At 41.0% G+C, this 21880-nt stretch overlaps 1 protein-coding gene across 6 annotated transcripts in view; it reads right to left on the reverse strand.

Annotated features, from left to right (window-relative positions):
* Positions 1-3675: 3675 nt before the first annotated feature.
* The window catches only part of SMARCD3 (SWI/SNF related BAF chromatin remodeling complex subunit D3), a 114822-nt gene continuing 96617 nt past the window's right edge, over positions 3676-21880 (reverse strand). For 5 of the 6 annotated variants that reach the window (XM_085312012.1, XM_085312009.1, XM_085312011.1 and 2 more), the window contains 5 exons: positions 18923-19020; positions 15198-15333; positions 9217-9339; positions 8045-8146; positions 3676-7944 (listed from right to left, as the gene is read on the reverse strand). In XM_085312012.1, the coding sequence (XP_085168138.1) occupies positions 7891-7944; positions 8045-8146; positions 9217-9339; positions 15198-15333; positions 18923-19020 (513 nt within the window). In that variant the 3' untranslated portion in view covers positions 3676-7890. The remainder of the gene's footprint in view (positions 7945-8044; positions 8147-9216; positions 9340-15197; positions 15334-18922; positions 19021-21880) is intronic. The other variant, XR_014896714.1, reaches the window with a different exon arrangement.

Raw genomic sequence — 21880 nt, forward strand, 5'->3', positions numbered from 1 at the left:
GAGCAGGAGACAGGATTTTACAATGGTTCTCCAGGAGGGGACTTGGCCACCATTGGGTTCTTCCACTCTCAACTGTGTAGTGGTCTTGGGGAGGAGAACAGAGAGGAAAGGATGTCAGAGGAAGGATAAGCCCGCAAAAGCTCTTGAACCAACCCTTACTATACCCAGCCCGGTTTCCATACGATAGAAGGGCAGAAGGTGTCCCCAGGCACAACCTCAAGCTACAGCTAGGGCAGGAAGCCTTCTCTTCAACTTCCATCAATCTCTGCCCACATGCCATCATAAGATATCCTAATTATAAGTCTTGGCCAGAGCCACAACTTCAGCACAGGTCTCAAGGCTACATTCTCATACCTAGCACTGCACCTCTGGGGACAAGATGCTCAGAAACTGCTCCAGTGTCCACTCCTGCATCAGTCCTTGGTGCAACTACAGACAGCAGAGCACCTTCTGTGGCCTCTCTGGCTCCCAAACCCCTAATGTTGAACTCTATTTCTAAGCCCCAACCCTACATTTAGCACCACCCTCAACCCCTCAAATCTAACTTGAACCCTAGCTAGCCTCTGATCCAAACCCTAAACCCCAAACTCACCCCCCAACATTGAAGTTAAAACTTAAGCCTAAATCCTGCCCTGAATATGAAACCATACTCCCAGTATTATGTCTTAATCCTAAACCTTGACATGGTACTTAAACCCAGTCTTGAATGCTAACACTCTCAACTCAAATTCTAAATTAACTAAGCCCTAACAACTGTAACGTGATTCCCTCCTTAAACCAAACCCCATAACTTAAAGCCTAACCTTCTTCTTAAATTAACCATGCTGTCAATCCATTTGAAACATAACCCTCTTACCTTAAGCCTACCATYACCACCACCACAGCCTTCCTCATCCAGTTCTTCTCATAACTCTTCATCCTGGAATCTGCCTTATGTASGATACAGAGAAGGATATTACCCCCTCCCCCAAGCATCTTGCAACTTTGTTCCTTTACAGAATTATCAGAAATGCATTTGKTTCACCAGTTCCCTCTGTTGCTTCTTGCTCTGCAACACTCTGTCATAGAACTAGAACTATAGCAAGAAGGCATCAAATTGCATAACACCAACCCAGGGTGGAGCCAGGCATGTTTGAGGGCTARACACAGTATGGAAAAACAGTATGGAGAAACACAAACAAACAAACCAACCAACCCACTAGTCATAACACAAGGCTGAGCAGGCAAAAACAACTGAAGTGTGAAAGCTTGGCGCAGCATGGTGGTTTTAAAGTTCAGTAAGTGACAGAAATGGAGAATGATGAATATAGTTCAGATAGAACAGATACAACATTTGGAAAGGAGGCATACTATTAAAAACCTATAGAGCTGCATGAAGTACATGGCAGAATATCTGTAAACAGCACAACAGAAAAGGCAGGAAGCTAGAGGCACAGTGACTCTCAGGGAGTAGTGAGGACCAGCTGCTCCATAAAGGACAGGGAGCCAGGAGCTGAGCACATTAAAACAGCAGTGAAGGCAGGGGGCCTGACCAGCCAGAGCCCAGCCCAACAGTTTGCAAGCAAGATGAGCAGGAGGAATCTGGAGATGGTAGCTAGGTTCAAGCAACAGTCCAAATCAACAGGCAAGCTCATGACAGCTAAGTATACCTCTGGTCAAGCCAGGAAGTCAACCTGCACATCAGGATCCAGTCCAGCAATGGTAACCAGGGTCAGACACAATCCAGTGATCACTAGGCAGGTTTGAGGTCAAGTCAGGAAGTCAATCCACCAGTCAGAATGAGCAAAATCAATGGCTGAGCATAGACATGGCTGTGACTAAGCAGAAAATAGGCAAACACAACATAGCTCAAGCACAGACTGAAAGCCTATGACAGAGCTTAAATGGAGCTCCTGGGCCTGTAGGCAGGGTGTGTGGGTGAAGGCCTCAGGTGAGGTTAGTCAGGGCCACTAAGGCCTATCAGTGCACTCAGGGCCCTGACAGTGGCTAATATGCACCCAGTGTTGGAGGGAAGACACCCAAATAGTGGGGACCAGTCAGCCTCAAGTTTTAGAAGGCATTTAGAATAAGCCACTGGTTCTGAAGATAAAAGCTTTGATGTCTATATATGAACTGAGTGGCTAAGCTTGCAGCCTGCTTAGTGGAGTCTGGAAAGCAAAGTACCTCAACCTGAAGCAGATTATCTCCTAGCTGCTTAGCTATGTCATGCCCTAAAATTTGTCTGCCTTGAGTAGCTCTCCTTTAACTGTTTCTTGAGTTTGAGCTGAACGCCTGCCACAATTTCTGCAACAGAATTACTCTGTCTAAACTTGTACTAAAAGCCTAACTTTACCTTTCAACTCCCCTTGCAAAGGACATCCTAATCTATCTTTGTGTGTTCACCCATGTGCTCTTCATATTGTTCTCACRAGTGTTGGGTTTAATCAGAGAAAAGCAAAGAAACAAGAAACCCACTGCTGAACATCTGTGTTCCTCTTCTTAGAATCCTGGAAAAATACCCTGCCTGTTGCTGCTGCTGCAAGAGGATAACATACATGGGATTGTTGTTACTGCTTGTGATGTGATTGCTGTTACTATTATTTGCTTTCCCTCCCCACAGTAGGAAGTGGGCGGGACCCTCAGTTTTTTGAAAGCGAAATTAACTTTTGTCTCAACTGCATTTCCTTGGCAACCTTCTATCTAGCTGATTTCCCTGCCCCCAGGTGGAATACCTATATAGACATACAGGATTTTTTATGAAGCTTGTTTGTGTAAAGGATACTACTTCTACTTTCCATTTCACTGAGTTGTAAGCTGAAATAATTCTAGGTCTTCCTTTCCACTTTCCCCCTTCTCCTCTCTGTATCCTTACCTTGTTCTTTCTTGACAGTCTGTTGGGCTAAGAAACCTTAACTGCAACCAAGAAACAAAGCCCTCTTCACTGAGCTGGTGGATTCCATCTTATGCATTCTGTCAGCTGTTTCTAATATTAATGGCTGTTTGTAYGGTACCTCTGTGGGAGGCTGCTAGTTGTTTGCACAGCTTGTGCCAACTTGCTCTCAGCACCCAAGTTCTAGCCCCAGCTGCAATTAGTTTATTGACAGTAAATGATAATAATGATGAAGAAAAATGCACACCAAATGACCAAGCACAGGAACTAGGCCTTTCCAAAGTTATGGATTTCTCATCTTTATCACTTAAACTTGTTTGCAGTTGAATACGGCTGAACTGGATGAAACTCCTACTTTTGGAGTCCAGTGAAGATAAGAAAGACCTGCAGGGCAACAGTTCTCACTTTTGTCAAATCCCATTAAAAGCTGTATGTGTATGCCTCCAGGTATGTGTGCATGCACACAGGTGCACAGACATCTGAAAAGTTGAAAACGTTTTTATCAGAAGCAGAAAGAAACCAGCTGTTTCAAATCATCCCTTATAATGGTAGCAGAGGCATTTAGGGTTGCATCAATTTCTTACCATGGACTGGTCTAAATGTTTCTTATTAATTAGCCCTGGCTTGACCTGTAATCCTCAGGTCTCTAAGCAGTTTTATATAGATAGCAATCTCTTTCTAGCCCTTAGATATGAATTTCTGTAGCAGAAACTTGTGGAAAAAAGGAACTCTTACAATATTCTTTTCATGTACAGGAAGTGATGGAATTTTCTTTGTTGAGATAGATGTAAGGTAAGCAAAAGAGATACAAAGAAACAAAGTATTTATTGTTAAAAGCTTTTCTACGAATCACTCAGCATCATACAACGAAGTTACGGTGGCTACAGAATAGAGGGAGTCTCTCCCCCCCCCCATACATGTATTCTTTCACACACTCAAACCCACAGCTGAGTTTTGCTTTTTTTTTTTTTTTTTTTTTTTAATGGAATTTCTTTCTTCAATGAGATTGGAAAAGGTGTTTTATCATACAGGATCTGGCAGCACAGACACATCCTATTAAAAAAACAGAGCAGTTACAGAAAGGAGAACTCTCTCTTCAAGAAAAAAAAAGAAACTTTCATCCTCCCCCCCCTCTCTTTTACTGCCTGTGGAAGAATTCTCAACACAAMGAAAAAAAATAGACAAAATACTTCCAACACCTGATTGCAGTCTCAGCAAAACTAGGAGCCCTAGTATGTGAATGAATATTGATCTAGGCACCAATACTTTCACTCAGCTTCAGCAGGATACACTCTAAAAACTGTGGTATAAAGCAAGCTGTCAGCTGAACTGATGTCTGCACTAGAACTACCAAGTCTGCTAAGTGGAACAGCTGAATCACTGTTGATAATGGTGGGAAATGTTTTGACAATGTGTCTCAAAGTTACTTGCAGAACATTTGGCTCTGCCCTGCATGCCAGGCTATACACCAGCTGAGACTGGCCCTCTCACATCTGCTCTATGTACACATGCATACACACATACACACAGAATACACCGTATCACATGGACTGTGCTATTTCCAACAGCATTCTACACATTATCCTGTGCTACAACTTAATGGCACTTTAGTGGTTCTCTGCTCCATCTTTTTTTTTCCTCCCCACTACTGTATTTTTCCCTCTAGTCTGGCATTGTCTTTCCATGATCAAACATTTGTTTTCCTTTTAATTTCCAGAAAGCACTTGGTCTGAATCCTGACTCACTGCCAACAACACTAAAGACTAAAAAATGTGCTTCAAATCTGTCACGTCAACGTCAGCTCCAAGATACATCTGTCTTCTATTGGTACTCCAAGAATTCTGCTTTAAGCCTCCCCTAGTTTTATGCTGTATTTTCTAACAACCTGTATTTTTATATTATTTATATATTAACTACTTTTATGCACAGAATGCTTTGTTGCAGTATATACAGCTTTGCCGTGTAGTGTGGCAGAAACTTGAAGTGGCAGAACTGAACTAAAAATCTTCCTGTCCTCTTTTAAACAGAAGAAACACAACCAGTTTGAACTTAACATGAATTTATCATTCCAAATCTGCCACAATTACATGCCTGTTCAGTACCACTAGCCTTCATTTTTGTATGCCTAAGCAGTATTTAGTCCAATTCCCACCAGTATTGCCCCACTGTTTCTCTTCACATATAATTTCTCTTTTTTGCAAACTGACATGTTCCYAGCTGCACTCCTGGAATGCAGGACAGACTTTCTCTCTCTGCTTCTCCAGTAAAAGGCCTGAACTGCTTCTGAACACAGGAAAAAAGAATCAAAATATCAAACCCAGTCTAACCAAAGGAAAGACATCTGACAGCTATTTTTAAGGCTCATCACTGGGAGAAGGCCTTTTTATTTACAGTAGGTATAGGAATAGTGGAATAAGCATTTAGATTTTGGCTTGGCATATTCAGCACCATCTATACTGGCTGACTGGCATGTGCACGCACACACATGCACGCACGCACACACACACACACACACACACGCATGCACACAGTGCAGTGGCATTGGTGCTTAACATAGATTCATCTTCTAGTGATGCTCTTGTGAGTCCACTGGGCAGTGACGCTACATATTACTCTATTTTAATTTGGTCTGAAAGAGACTTGGGAACAGACTTATCCAATCTATTTTACAGACAGATTCTTAAAGCAGATTGGGCTCCATTATCTTGCCAGCTGTGGCATGTGACTGAAATTTCTCTATACAAAAATTTGCCACTYGAATAGGAAAGTTCTTAAAAATAAATTTCCCTGGCAGACATCTATCCCAGTCCCATGCCCACCTCAGATCCTTACATATCTTATTCCGCATTTCTTATTCCTGGAGACTGAATGCATCCCCTGAATGTAGCTGCTCTGTTTACCACATACAGAAAAGAGCTTTATACACTGGACAGCATGCACACAACTGACACAGCAGTGTAATAAATATGGAAGCACAGCAGCAGATGACCCCCACTGTTTTTCTTCATGATGCTTGCTTGTAGTCCAATTAGTGGAGTCCAACAGTAAATAAGATCTCAATGAYGTTTACTCTCTGGCAACCTCACAGTCCCTCACTAGACTCAGTTTAAGACTGGAGGATTTCATGTTTAAACATAAGGAGGGGTTTTAACATTAAAAAAAATCCAGAACAAGCCATTCCCAGCAAAAGGCCTCAATGCCCAGGGCCAAGAGGTACAGCTGTGCTTTTTCTTACACTAGTGGATGTGCATGATAGTACTGCCATGAAATATAAAATTTTCAAGACATCTCTGAACACAGTGGACAGAGAAAAAGCTATGGCACTGCTAATATGGAAGTAGAAGCATTAAATAAAAAGGGAAAAACTTTCTTCTGTGACTGGACAGAAGAAACATTTACATTCAACTAAGAAATTGGCAAAGATAGTAGAGGAGAAAAGGACAATATTACAGCAAAATACATTATTATGAGGAGCTGCCTCCCTTCACCACATACAAACTTGATTCTCTTTCCATGAAAGTGAAAGAAAGGAGGTATAGCATCAACACCTTCTTCTAGGTTACACTATCAGAACACAAAGTCATACTCTGGCAGCTGCTTTTTGAACTAGAAATCACGTTGGGTCATTAATTACAAGCTAATCTATGAATTAAAAAACTTGGGGAGGTGGGGGTAGGGGAATTTGATGCAGATGTTCACTGCTTCCAAGTAAATACAGTGTAATTTCCCTAGTATGAATTTGCTGTGCATTTGCAATGAAGATGGTTTCCAAAGGATGCTTCATCTGTGCTACTGAAGGCTGATAGTGCTTTATAACTCAACAGCATCTTATAAAACCAATAAGTATGAAGTATGGGGGACTGAATAATTCACAGGAAGAGGCAGTTCACCTATGATTAGAATGTGAGACCAATCCACGGACTCTCTTAATGTCCAGAAGGAAAGGTAACATTGTCATGTTATGTGAATTTGTACTGCTTGGATTCTGCACCTACTTACAATTAGGGAAGTTTTTTTCGGAAGTTCTCCCTAATGGCAAACGGAGAGAAAAATTTAAGAAATGTCATATTTTACATATATGCTTATTGTTAATATCTGCTGTGGTCAAGGTAGATGTCAGCAAAGCACCATTAAGTTACTTTCAGTTTTCAGAATGCCTCATTCACTTCAACCTCAGCTTTGCTAACCCCAGTAATATTGAGGATGCCTATGAGGCTGTTATCCTGGGAATAATTCTCTTCCTCTCAGTATGGCACATTGATCATACCCATGAATATCCAGTCTGGCTGGTGATATATATTTCAGTCCACCTTTCACTGCAGGGGCAGGAAAAAGAATGAGTATTAAGCATTTGCAGAAGAAATGTGCTGACTACAATTCTGTCTTTCAGAGAGGGTCTTCATTTCAGGAATGAAAATCCTCCTAGTTTGTTCTTTGACGTGGTGAGATGGCCTCTTGCACTGCTCCAGCTGGAATGGAAACTCTGTTTGGGAATATAAAGCATTCCACAACTGTAAGAAGGACTATCTTGCCTAATTCCAGAGAATTTACTATTTGGCACTCTTAGGTAACAACTAAAATAACAGGATGAGATCAGCCTTTATTTCTCTACATCTGTAGTCTCCTTTAACACCCATCTCAGCCTCCCCTCCCGCCCCCCGCCCAGCCAATACCACTCATAATTCTATGGCATAGCCCATTATAATTTGCTGTGTAGTGTCTGAACTTTCCACTAAAATTTAATGATGAAACTTAATGAATGAACCTTTAATCTTCTTTAACATTGACACCTGTATGGAGCACAGAAATCTTCTGCTGTCTCTGGCCTGGAATGGTTTGAGACACACCCCCATGGGCAGAATTTTCAAGGGTCACTCTAAAGCTGGTGTTYTGACTGGTGTGCTGATGGTACATTCTCATCCAGTCAGGAAGCAGGTCCATGTGTAACAGTGAGCTAAGTAACACTCATCAAGTCCACTGGTTCTGTGGTCAAGATGCCAATGGGATCTCATGAGCAATGCTTATGTGTTACGCACTCCCAGAGACTGTTCCAGTTCCTGACGGCGTTGCTGGATCTGAAAAAAAAAATGAGAAACTGTACAGTTCTGCAGATTTACTTGTTCAGTGGCAGAAAGGTTCATTTATAAGCCAGCAGTGTGGATCATTCCTTTTTACCTTGCAATAGAAATATCTGCTCACAGCCTCTTGGGACCATGGCTCATGATAAAATTCAGCTCTGCGTTCTTCCTCTGGGTTTCCAACCACATCAGTCATCACCTGTGACAAAGATGAAGCATTTTTCACTATAGCTCTTCTACCATGCAGAAAAACATTCAGATTTACCTAGAGTCAAAATGTAWCCATGCTACTTCAAAGAAATGCCAAGAGAGCAAGATTTGAACAATCAACAAAAAGAAAAAAATCTAATGACTCTCTCCAGCACCAGCGAATGAAGGGGAAATATAAAATTAACAACATCTTCTTCAGAGTGGTGTGTTGCAACCGTAAGTCTGATTCGGTAGGACAGAACAATATAGGCRAGCCTTTTTGGGATAGGGTGTCAGTCAGGGAGACCACAGAACAGTAGAAAATAGGCAGTCAGAGAAGCTTGAGAACACCTTGGTTTGTAAGCTCTTCAACCTGAAAGCTGCTTTATTTAAACATTCTTTCAGATGCCTATCCTTCTGAATATAATATAAATAATAATTAACTATAATAAAAGTAAAATTTTGGGAGACTAATGCTTAACAAGCTAGATGTCTATATTGAATGGCACAACAATTTAGTTAAAATAGTATTATGGCATCATTAGTATAACTGTTTTTGAGGTGTCTGAGTTAAAGACAAAAGGTGTGCAACTTTGTGAGAAACAGTTCTTTATTTTTGTTGTCAAACAACTGAACTTCCCTACATTCAAGTTCTTGGGTATCTCAACACTAAGCTCAAARACAGCTGATATTTAATCTGCCAGTTTCTTAAAAAAAGATCAAATCATGAACTAACAAAAGCCCCAGATTTGTGTTATTGTGCTACAGGATCCCCTTGCTGAGTTTATAGAGCTCGAATTTTACAATCATATTAAATGAACATAGCCCTGCTCTCCAGTCATACTACCTAACCACAAATTCACCTACCATGTCCATTAAGCACCGYTGTTCCACTGGAAGTGGAGTACAGCTTGACCTGCCTTTTCTGTATACTTTCTGCTCTGGTATTACAGGGTTACACTCAATATCTTTCCTCCACCAATTTTCCAACCTGGACGTTTTAGCTATACATTCCATACATGTAGCTATAATTCTAACATTCTGATTCCACTCTCCATTTTTCTTGAATCCTTAGCTCACCTTAAGATCCCTACTTTGGGATCGGAGAAGGTCCTGAATGTATCCTTTGGGATCTTTGGAGAAACTCAGCATGAAATCACGTTGTATTTTTAACTGGTTTATGGATTCAATTGTCTCATGAATCTGATATTAAAAAAAAAAAGTAGCTGTTACTTAATCCATCCCGTGCTCCAGTGACCCTGATGTGAGCTCCATTAGCTTCTTTGAGCTTCATATAACATATGAAAGTGACAAATGGATAACAGACTTATGAAGGATCCCATGGTATCTTTCGCCTGAAGGAGGCAGTTACTGCCAATGTTGCAGTCACATTTTGTTCTCACATGTATTTCTGCAATTAAGTATATACAGGATTCTTCTTTACTGCGCTGAACTGCTGGATGGCACACTATAAGCAATACTGAAGAGCTAAGTCACGTCACTGGACGACATAAGGATTTCCTGTGCACACTCAGTCTTTTCTGCCATGTCTGAGATTCTTCTGGAAAGCTGCTACATAAATATGTCTTTAAACAGGCCCCAATACAWGAAAGCAATTATTCCCCTGGTTATTCTACATCGTAACTTTGATTAACCTGTCACAATGCTTAAAATTTGTTCTCGTGATTGCCTGATCAAGTCCACGTTTAAATAAAGTTACACAATAGCAATGAACTTCTAGACTCTTTCTTGCAAGAAAGCCTATTAAAATCACCGTGACTGTTCCCACCCATCTTTTAGCAATGAGCAATCATAGATATGGAAGGTTTACAGAAAATGAGTCATACCTTCAGAAATATTATGAAAGAATTTTGCATTAACCATTGGGTGAGAATGAAGACTCCAAAGAGGAGTCAAGGTTCTTTAATCATCCTGGATAACAAAACCAAGTATGATCAATGGAAGGACAGTCAACAAATTATTTGGGTATACAGACATACACACAAAAGCAAACTTCTGCTACTCTGTTCCTCTAAAATTCTRCTTTAAGATTATAAAACCATCTTGTTTAATTTTCTGTATACATCTGTTTTGCCAAAAGAACTAATATGGCCAAGTACAGGGTGAAAAATCATCCTTCCTGATCTGGCTATGCCAACAAAGCCCCTAGTGTAGGCACAACTATCTGGTATATTAACAGAAGAGAGTCTCTGCCAACTTAAAAACATTACTTATTTGGGAAAATGATGTAGTGATCCTGGAGAAAACCTTCTCTGTTGGCATGCACTGAGTTTCCACTAGAGGACTCTGTGACAGCACAACTATAAATCGTACAGACAACAGTAGAGTAGTCAATGCCTGTTTGCCCAGAGGTGGCCTCAATAACTTCACTAATCACAGCTTACACTCTACTGTAGCAAATGCTTTAAAATAAAGTGATGAAGACATGAAGAAGGGGGAGATGTCACTGCACTGGGAAAAGAATAAGCCTACATGTGCTGCAGGCAAGCCCATACAGGCTGGCAACCCACTGTGTGAGCAGTRACACTGTTGAAAAGAACATTTCTCAAGAGCCATAAAACAATAGATTAGATTCTTCAAACATTACCAGAATTCAGAACAATACTGGTGTCCAAATTCCCTTTAAAGACCACAGCTGAATATATTTTGCTGTGTTAGGGGTAAACAAACAGGAGCTTGGCCTGACTCTGTGTCACACAAATCAACTCAGTACATTACGTCACACCTCTTTTTCCCTTGCTCTGAGAAACCACATTTGTTTATCCATAAGCTGGCTCACAAGTCCCTGTGACAAGACTCCCTAATACAGCCTATAGAGCTTATCACTGCTGTCAGACAAATATGATTATTTTAAATATGCATGATCCTCATGGTTAATACAGGAAACAATTCTGCCAAACTGTTCCAACTGATTTTTCTGCCATTCATTTTCCATGGTTGCATCGACTGCAGTGAGTTTTTCTGTGGCACAATACACATCCAGAACATAAGGTTCTCTTAGATTTTCCTCATAGCAATCTAGCAAGGTACCATGGCTGCTGAATAAAAACTTGTAGTAAAACAATTCATATGGTCCTTGAAAGCATTAAAAAAGGAAATAGCARGCAGGAATTCTGCATTAATTTACCTCTGCATGGGAGAGACTCATCCTGGAAAATTACCTAGGACAGAACTCAGTTTGAGATTAATATAACTAAATTTGGCCACCTAAATGTTTTGGCATGCAATTATGTTTCTAAGTTCCCATTATAGTCAAAAGAGATCATGACAGTACTGTGGCAATCACACAGCATTTCATCTCATCCTAAAGCAGGTATTTACTATATATCCAGCTGTGTCAAACCCTATTTTCCTTTAACTGTATTAATTAAATTTCCATCTACCATAACATTTAGATAGCTAAATTTTGGAAACAGTCTTGAATAGAAAGTTATTCTTGTAGTCCATATACCAAGAAGAATTTGGAACATGAAGATAGGGTTAAAAAAAGATATATAAAATTATTCTAGGACTGAATATAATGTTCCTATAGTACCTACTTGCTCAGATTCTCCTAGTAGTTCAGCTTTGTTTTCTTCTTCCTCTTCTTTAAGGAGCTCAACATCCTGGCTATCTTACTAGGAAGTTGTGCTAGAGTTCTTATCTCGCTGTTTCCAATGTCTTTGGCGTAGTAGCAATAGGAAGACTGGGAAAAATGTGGGCCCACTACTGAGTGGGGCGGGGGCCCTGAGGATGAAGGCTACAGAGAAGGCAGARTTACTGAATGCCTTCTTTGCTTCAGTCTTTACTGCTAAGAATCTGGAAAGGTGATGGAACAGCTCATCCTGGATGCCATCTCCAAGCATATGGAGGARAAGAMGGTGATCAGGAGTAGGCAGCATGGATTCACCAAGGGGAACTCATGCTTAACCAATCTGATATCCCTCTATGATAGCATGACTGGCTGGGTAGATGAGAGGAGAGCAGTGGACGTTGTSTACCTTGACATCAGCAAGGCTTTTGACACTSTCCCCTATAACATCCTCCCAGATAAACTCTGGAAGCATGGGTTAGGTGAGTGGACAGTGAGGTGGGTTGAGAACTGGCTGAAAGGCAGAGCTCAGAGGGTCGTCATCAGTGGCACGGAGTCTAGTTGGAGGMCTGTGGCTAGTGGAGTTCCCCAGGGCTCAGTACTGGGTCCCATCCTGTTCAACTTCTTCATCAATAACCTGGATGAGGGGACTGAGTGCTTCCTCAGCAAGTCTGCTGATGATACCAAGCTGGGAGGAGTGGCTGACGCACCAGAGGGCTGTGCTGCCATTCAGAGAGACCTGGAGAGGCTGGAGAGTTGGGCAGAGAGGAACCTCCTGAGGTTCAACAAGGTCAAGCGCAGAGTCCTGCACCTAGGGAATAATAACCCTAGGCACCAGTACAAGCTGGGGGCTGAYCTGCTCGTTAGCAGCTCTGCAGAGAAGGACCTGGGAGTGCTGGTGGATGACAGACTGACCATGAGCCGGCAATGTGCCGTTGTGGCCAAGAAGGCCAACAATATCCTGGGCTGCATTAGGCAGAGTGTTGCCAGCAGGTCGAGGGAGGTGATCCTGCCCCTCTACTCAGCCCTGGGGAGGCCTCATCTTGAGTACTGCGTCCAGTTCTGGGCTCCCCAGTATTCTCCTAGTAGTGGAGAGAGTCCAGCGTAGGGCTACAAAGATGATCAGAGGGCTGGAGCATCCGCCCTATGAGGAATGGCTGTGAGAGCTGGGCCTCTTCAGCCTGGGGAAGTGAAGACTGAGGGGGAATCTTATCAATGGCTATAAGTATCTGAAGGGAGGGTGTCAAGAGGATGGGGCCAGACTCTTTCCGGATGTCCCATGTGACAGGACAAGAGGCAACGGGCACAAACTGAACGACAGGAAGTTCCACCTGAAAACGAGGAAGAACTTCTTTCCTGTGAGTGACAGAGCACTGGAACAGGTTGCCCAGAGAGGTTTTGGAGTCTCCTTCTCTGGAGATACTCAAAACCCACCCGGACAAGATCCTGTCTAACATTCTCTAGATGACCCTGCTAGAGCAGGGGTTTTGGACTAGATGATCTCCAGAGGTCCCTTCTAACCTSAACCATTCTGTGATTCTGCAAATATCTGGCTCTCTGCTGATACCCAGAAGGCTGCTGCCCTTCAACCTAACCACGTACTCTTTGCCCCTCCTATTGGCTTCTCTTATTGGCATAAATCAAAGCCAAATTACTTTTATTTCCTGATTTATCAGCACCACTATTAAAACCTCAGTTTCTGCCTGTGAAGACTTCTGTAGCTCAAAAATATACCCCTGATCACTACAGTATTAATTTTTCTTCCATCACTTCCATCTACATCTTATATTTCCCCATTTTTCCTGCATCTTACTATATTTCCTCCTAGCACCTGTCCATCCAAGCTCCCATTTCTTGCTCCACTGTCTTATTAAGCCCTCTTGAACCATCTTTTTAATTTCACACTCATTTCTCATGCCTGCTGTTAAGGCAAGATTAACTTTATGTACAAATAGCAGGTTAGATTTCTTTATAGCCGGTGGAGAGAAACAAGCACTTTCATACTGTCATTCATCTGACCTATTTTAGATACTACCTTAGGATGACGTTACTTTCTCCTTTCTCTCTCCAGTGATTGCAAARGGAACTGGAACAATTAGCTCAGATACAGACTTCTCAATTTGGACTTCCACAAATACCATTTCTCCTCTAATTCTTTTGCTGGTAATCCTTCTCCATAATTCCAAGCCTCTTGCACATCAAATCTTTCCCACTACTTCCTTAGATGATCCTAGGGAACTTTGGTGTCATCCTCAACCTCATCCTTTCTGGTTCCAATATCCAAACAATGCCTGGCTTTTACAATTTTTTTCCCCGTACGTCTTCTCTAAGATACAGAATTTCCTATCAGCAGATATAATTAAAATGCCTATAACACATTTGAATTACTATAAGGTTTTTATCTAGTCTTGCTAACTGTGATCTCTCCCTGTTTATATCTGGCAGAACATTGCTGCCCTTGACTCTTACCATGTCCCTTCTTTGCCTTTCCTTAGTGGCTTCTGCTTCTCAGCATTAAACAGAAGTCCATGAAGTCAGTCTTAATTGCCTACTTGTTGTATTTTCAAAGACAAATCTTTCTGTTTTGTGTCAGGGTAGGAGAAAAGAAGATCTGGAGGCAAAATATTAGGAATCATTTGACTGTAGTATCTAAGTATCTGCTCTTCTATGCAGCGGACAAACTCTAAGCTTTAATACTAGTTAGTCAAACTTATCATATTTACGCCAGTTTGAACAGCAGGTGTGACAATATTTACAGAGACATACTGAACATAAAGTATTCTACTAAACTGAAATTAAAAAAAATGAAAAACTGAAGCTTTGTCTTTCAATATAAAATACCCACCTAGATGAGTTAAATGACTCCTCTTGGCTGTTACAGCCAAGAATACTGCACTTCATGGAGCAACCCTACAACAGTATTCACAAAGCCTGCCTTTCTCTGCACTGAGGGACTATGCCCACCACTCCTGCAAGCACACCTGTGCCACCTCAGCCCCATAATCCTGTCTACCTCATACAGGTATGTGACCATACCTTGAAAGATGATGTTTGATCCAAACCACGTGTTCTGAAGTGTTTTTAATTACAAACAAGTCACCTTATTTTCCACAGAACACAACAGATCTATTAAATAGTTCAGAGGGTTCTGAAACCTTGTAGCACCCAGAGTGTTCTATGTCACCCACTGGGGAATTCCTTACTTCTTACTTCTGAAACTCTGCTTCTACCACTTCCTACCTTCTTATCACTACCTCTGCAATTGTGTCAGGCCCAAGATCATGCCCTGAGGTGGAATTCCACACCCCCATTGCATGTGACTGATTGAAGCTTGTTCAATGGAAATGTATGCATCTCACAACATTACTCCCTTTGATATCTTACACCAAACCCACATATAGATACACACTGAGTGTGTGTATAAGTATGCCATTTGATACTTTTAATTCCTTTACTCCTGAGCTAGTACCTTGTTGTCCAATGCTGTAATCTCCTGCTGATTAGCTGTTGAGAGAAGAAAACTACTCATCTGTCCCTTTAATGGGTCTTCAACTTCTACATCTATGTCGTAACAAGCTGTCTTCTTCTGATCATTGGGGTCAACACTATGGAGAGGATAACAGATCATAAGAATTGCTGTAATGAATCAGAATAAATATCCATCCAGCCCAGTACATACTCTTTGATAATACCTGTTGCAGATACTGTGAGAAGAGTTTAAGAACAGGGTATCTTTATATACAGCTATATCCTAGTATATTCTCTCATCTTTCATCAGTCAGAATTCAGAGACTTCTGAACCGCAAGTTTTATCTGCACCATCAATGGTGCAGCTATTAATGCACACAGTCTTCATTAAATTGTCTAGTATCTTCCTTAGATCAACTGTAACTCCAGCCTCCATGGCAATCCCCACTGATAAATACCATTCATGTATGTTCTCTGCTCTATTGTGTCTTCTTCTGAGACTGAGTAATCAGAGCTGTACACCACCACTCCAGATGAGGGGACATCATGACATTTTATTTGGTTCTCAGTTCCTTCTCTAATAATTCCCAGAATTATAATTGTCTTTGGCAGCTATGCAGCACTGTAATGACTCCCAGATCCTTCTTAAGAACTGGTGAAGTTAGAGACTATCCCTTTGTATGTAACATTAGGATTATTTTTTCCTACATGCATTACTTTGCCTTTGAAAGAATAGATTCTTCCATTTTACTCTGGAATGTCTCAGCTGTTCAACATTATCCCCCCCCTACTTCTAACAAAGTACTAACCAAGGATAATTTAATATCTTTAAGGGCTTCTGTGAAGGATTATGGGGAAAGTTTTTTTGTTGTTGTTGTTTTTGTTTTTTTAAAAATCTAAATACACCACATAAAGCAGATCATCATTATCCACATGCTTGTTTAATTCTTCAAAGAATGTAGCCAGGTATGTCTTCCTGTTACAGCAGCCACATCAAATCTTGTCCAGTATAGCACATCTATTAATTCCATTCTCAGCTACAGTTAGTAACAATTGGTCTCCAGTATCCAGGATAATTTGTGGCATCACATTAGTTACTTTCAAAATCCTCTGGCACAGGAGGAGATTTTTAATAGGTAATGCATTATATTTACTAGTTAAGCAATTTCATGTTTGAATCCTGCATGAAAAAACGCTTGCATTTCCTCTTTTTATCTGTGTTAAATATATTTCTATTTGATATTTCAGTCTGATAAAATTTTTCAAACATTCTCTTCCCCCCACCCCCACACTGCATATGTATGGGACCTTCTCTAATCTCTAAATTTAAGATTGATCAAAAAAATGAATTTTCACTAACTTATATGACTTCAAATACTTCATTAGCTTTCAGGAATAGTTCTTTTAAACTTTAATAACTTGTCAGTCTCAGTAACACCATGACAGCCTTTCTACTTCCAATATATTAAAATGAATTATTATGTTATTTTTCATCTTTAACAAGGTAAATGTCAGTATCTTTCTCTGGCTTGTCCTATTCTGACTTTAATTTTTTGGAAGTTTAGACTTAACTCTTTCTTTAGATTTAGGCTCAAGTTTATTAGCAAGAAAGTTGTTTTCCAGCCCAGTTGCTGATGAGCTAGACTTAAGCCACTGTTGTTCATAGCGTATAAATGCTGGGTTCTAAACACTGTTTTTGAAATGCCTAGGTTAAGTTCACCTGCTGTAGCTAGTATAAAATTGGCTCATAATCTAATAGAGCTTGTTTGAATTGGGAGAGCAAGAGGTACTGGCTTTTGTTACTTCTTCTGAAGATGGCAGTTATAGGCCAGCCTAATTCTAAGGAAGCTGCCAGATCACTAGCAAGTATTAGTGTCTGATAATATTAAAAAAAATCCAAAAAACAAAAAACTGAGACTGCTTTATATGTCCTGCTTAAGTAGAAATCAAAGAATGCAGCTCCAGTTGTTCTTTCCTGCACAAAATGGATCAAACTCTAGGAAAATTCCGGACCTAGGAAAGCCAAAGCTCAGTCAGAGCTGGAGTTGAACCTAGCAAGGGATGTGCTGGGCAACAAGAAGGACTTCTACAAGTGAATCAGCAGCAGAAGGAAGACTAAGGAAAACTTGGGCCTGCCACTCAGCAGGGTAGGGGATTCAGTGGCAAAAAGGCATGGAAAAGGCCAAGGTACTCAGCACTGCCTTTGCCTCTGTTTTTTCCTGGCAAGGCCTGTCCTCAGGCCTCCTACRCTCCTGAGCCCAGGGTCAGAGTCGAGGGGAAGCAAAGATACTCCGAGGAACCTGGACAGGTTGGAGAAATGGGCYGGCAGTTCAACGTCACAAAGGCAAATGCAAAGTTTGGCTCCTGGGATGGAATAACCCTGTGCACCAGTGCTGGTGGGCATCAACTGACTAGAAGGCAGCTTTGCAGGAAAGGACCTTGGGGTCCTCAAGGACAACAAGCAGAGAATGCGCCTGTGGTATACCCCAGCTGTGAAGAAGGCCAACTGCAGAATGGGCTGTGTTAGAGGGARTGTTGCCATCAAGTTGAGGAAAGTGGCTATTCCCTGCTAAGCCACACCTGTGAGATTGCATCTGGACTTCTGGGTTAACTTGGGACTCCCCAGGACCAGAAAGACAGTGACACATTGGWGGGAGGACCACCAAGATGACTGGGGGCTGGAGCACACGATATACCAGGAGAGGCTGTGAGAGTTGGGTTTGTTCAGCTGTGAGAAGAGAAGGTGAAGGGTGAGATCTTATTGTTGTGTGCAGCTGCCTAATGGGACAGCAAAGAGATGGAGACAACCTCTTCCTGAAGGTGCACAATGTTAGGATGATAGCCTAGGTAACATTTAGATTTATTATCATATGTTACAAACTTAAAATAGTCAATTTAAAAAGCATATTAAAGAATATTTGTTGCTGATATTCTTCAGGAAATCAAATCATTAATACTCAGCTGATAATACCAATTAATCACTCAGATTCAGTATTTGACCAAGACCACAAAGGCACTTGGAAAAGATGTGAGTGACTAGCAGCAAGACTGCAATCCTAAAGAATCCCCCCCACACACCCTTTACTTTCTTCCTGTTGTAACATGAAGTGTATTGGTGATGAAGTATCCCCAGATACCTGAAAGTTGTATTTCATCTATTGCAAATACATCTSTTTTGATAAGGATGCCAGAACTTCAGTGCCTTAGTCATGATGACTTCTGAATCTTTTGTGTAAATCTCTTGAGGAACTCAAGAGATATAGCATTTTTAGAGTAGGACTAACTCCCAAATAGCTGTCCCAATCCCAGTACAGCATGCATGGACTGGCCACTGTATTAGAATCTTTTGTATTGTTTTTTTTTTACATAATTACTCAGTAGTTATAGTAATTGCCCATGATGTACAAAATATTACTTCAGTCCCCTTTTTGCTCCCAATCGGATTGAAAATCTCATTTCTCCCACCTTAGGAAAGAAACTCCTAAAGGCCCATTSTAGTAGTGATAAGAAGGAATATAAGAAATTTTGCATTCTCCTTTGGAAGTGGTGTCACTCTAGTGAAAATAATTCAGAGTTTTATAGACCAGAATGGCAGAGAGAATGAATGTATAACAAAGTCCAGGACACTCATCTGTCATTAGAAAAACTGTATTCTGATCCCTACTACACCTACTCCTGTGTTTTATACAGTGAGTGTTTTGCATATGACAGTCCTGAGCAGCTTACCTGATTATGTGGTTTATCACTATTGGGTCTGGTGGCAGCAGCAGGTTAGTGAGTCTCTGAGGAATTTCAGAAAACTTTAGCCGTGGACAGTCAAAGATCTGGAATACAATAAAGCATGTTATCCTGGTCCAAAATGTAACTTGCAATTAAACAAGAAAGTAAGAAATCAAAGGTTCAAAAGTAAGGTGATTTGGAAAACATTCCTCAATTCTGGCTCCATACACAGTATTACTCTTTGGTCATTTCTGCCCCTGTAAATTACCACCACACTTACAATCTAGGCTAGCTGACAGCTCATCAGATGATGACACTTTCAGGTGCCTCACCTGTGGCGAAGGGCACAACTCACTGTAATAGATCATCAGGATCAACTGTATCAATGATGAGGGGGAAGTGACCACCACCTCACTCACTCTGGGTCTATGGCAGGTATGCAAAAAACCCATGTTTTTCAGAGAAAACATAAAAGCACCTTTTTTTTTTTAATCTGAGTCTGTTTCATAAAACATTTTACGTTAAAGAAAAAAACCAAGAGAATATTTTAGGACTTTAAAACCGTTTGTAATTTTTAAAACTTTTTTTAGATTAAGGAAAAAAAACAGAATTTCAGTATAGTTTTACTTAATTTTAACCAAAAACCTAAGTAACGTATTGGAAGTGATCCACTCCTTCCCCAGTTCTTTACCAGCTCATTGGTTTCTTTACCACCCTCTGAAAGTTAAATATGTATTACACTAAGAAAGAAAAAATATAATCTTTTGAAAAGGATCAGAGTATGCAATTTTTGAATTTTTTTCTGTGAATAACTCCAATGGCTTGCCATGAACCTAGAACAAGTTTTCTGAAATATCATAAGGTACTCCATTTAAAATAAAAAAGAAACTATTTTGATATTAAAATTTTCCTTAAAAATATGCTGTTACATGGAGGCAATTTGTAAAAATCTTGAGGCCTCTGCAAGAGAAAATGAAAATACCTCTTAGGGAAAATAATGTTACCTAATAGAAGAGTGATGCTACTTGCAGTATTGTATCAATGAACAGAATTRTGTTTTGCAGCTCTAGAAAAAAGGATGCAAGCAGCATTAAAAAGGATGGACTATCAGGTGGTAGAACCAATGTAAGAAATCAGATTGTTCACTTATGGAACCAAAGTTCCTTAGACACAGTATCTTCTCATAATTTTGGAGAGTGAGGGAATTCGGTAGTAGAAATATCTGGAAGACAGCTCTGGCTTCTGAAATACCTTGCAACCTTTCTCTTGCTTTTGTTTTAACAGACTGAATTTCAAATCTGCCCACAGACATAAACACTGTTTCTAAACAGTAAAAGATCCTTCTTCATCAACTCTAAAATCCACCTATCTAATTTACTGGCCTTGTCCCCCTACAAGAATTCGGCCAGTTAATTTCTAAAGAGCAAGGAAGTATAGAAATCTTCTGTGCCTACAACTCACTATTTCAAATCTGAATTCTGACAATTGATAGCGGTAACTGTTGACTTGCTGCTCAAAACCTTTGCACACCAAGATCCARTCTGCTGTTGCCACTGGGTCAATGCTCAGGTCAGACTCCTAACATGGGTGCCCAAGAGAATAGAACTGTAAGGAGAGAAAAGGGAGCAAGGACACATGACAGAGACAGAATTAGGGGGGAAGCAGAAACAAAGGCTGGATGGAATATTTCTAAAGCGCTTCATGTTCTGTCTCTACCTACTCAACCGAAGTTTATCACCTAAAGTTCTATCCAATGCCTCTTAAAATCAATATGGCTATAGTAATTTTGGTGTCCACCGTAACTCATTCAGGGGTAAGTTTTTACATTGTACTGCCTTGTATCATTAGACATAGCCGCAAGGACATCAGCATAGGGTCTCGAAAAAATAGCTTACCAAATGGGAAGCCAGGTATCTAAAAGAAAATGCTAAGGGCAGTGATGTGTTATCATCTTCTGCTTCTCTTAGGAATCTAGGAATTTTCAGCTACGGTTGTGAAATTTTTCCAGGAGTTATGTGTCTCACAGCTAGTTTACTCCGCAGAAATGTCAGACTAGAAATAGCATCAGACTAGAACCCCCGTTTGCTCACTCTCTATATCACAGCCTTAGAGTATCTGGGTGAGAAAAAAAAAAAACAAGTCAGGTTAAACTGTGTTCAATCAAATGACATATTTCATTTTCCTAACATCAGTTTTGAAAGCAAGATTTAGCTATCTTTAACAATTTTGCCAGAAATCTAAACAGAAGGGCAAAACTCAAATCAATCCCAGTCATGCTTTAAATCTATATAAACATTACATTTTATGAAACTATCCCAGACTAGCCAGCTCCTGCAGGGATTGAGGGTCAGCCTTCTAGAAGAATCATAGAATCATAGAATTGGTAAGGTTGGAAGGGACCTCTGGAGATCATCTAATCCAACCTCCCTGCTCAGCAGGGTCACCTAGAGCATGTTAGACAGGGTTGCGTCCAGGTGGGCCTTGACGATCTCCAGAGAAGGAGACTCCACAACCTCTCTGGACAACCTGTTCCAGTGCTCTGTCACTCTCACAGTGAAGAAAGTCCCACTTATGTTCAGGCGGAACTTMCTGTGCTTCAATTTGTGCCCACTGCCTCTCGTCCTGTCACATGAGACAACTRAAAAGAGTTTGTCCCCATCCCCTTGAYACCCTCCCTTCAGGTACTTGTACACATTGATAAGATTCCCCCTCAGTCTCCTCTTCTCTAGGCTAAACAGGCCCAGCTCTTGCAGCTGTTCCTCATAGGGCAGGTGCTCCAGTCTCTYTCCAGGACTCTCTGCTCATCTTTGTAGCCCTATGCTGGACTCTCTCCAGTAGCTCCATGCCTCTCTTGTACTGGGGAGCCGAGAACTGGACGCAGTACTCAAGATGAGGCTTCCCTAGGGCTGAGAAGAGGGGCAGGATCACCTCCCTCGACCTGCTGGCAACACTCTGCCTAATGCA

This window comes from Rhea americana, unplaced genomic scaffold (assembly GCF_003343005.1).
Source record: "Rhea americana isolate MKP2758 unplaced genomic scaffold, rheAme1 scaffold_354, whole genome shotgun sequence".
Lineage (NCBI taxonomy): Eukaryota > Metazoa > Chordata > Aves > Rheiformes > Rheidae > Rhea > Rhea americana.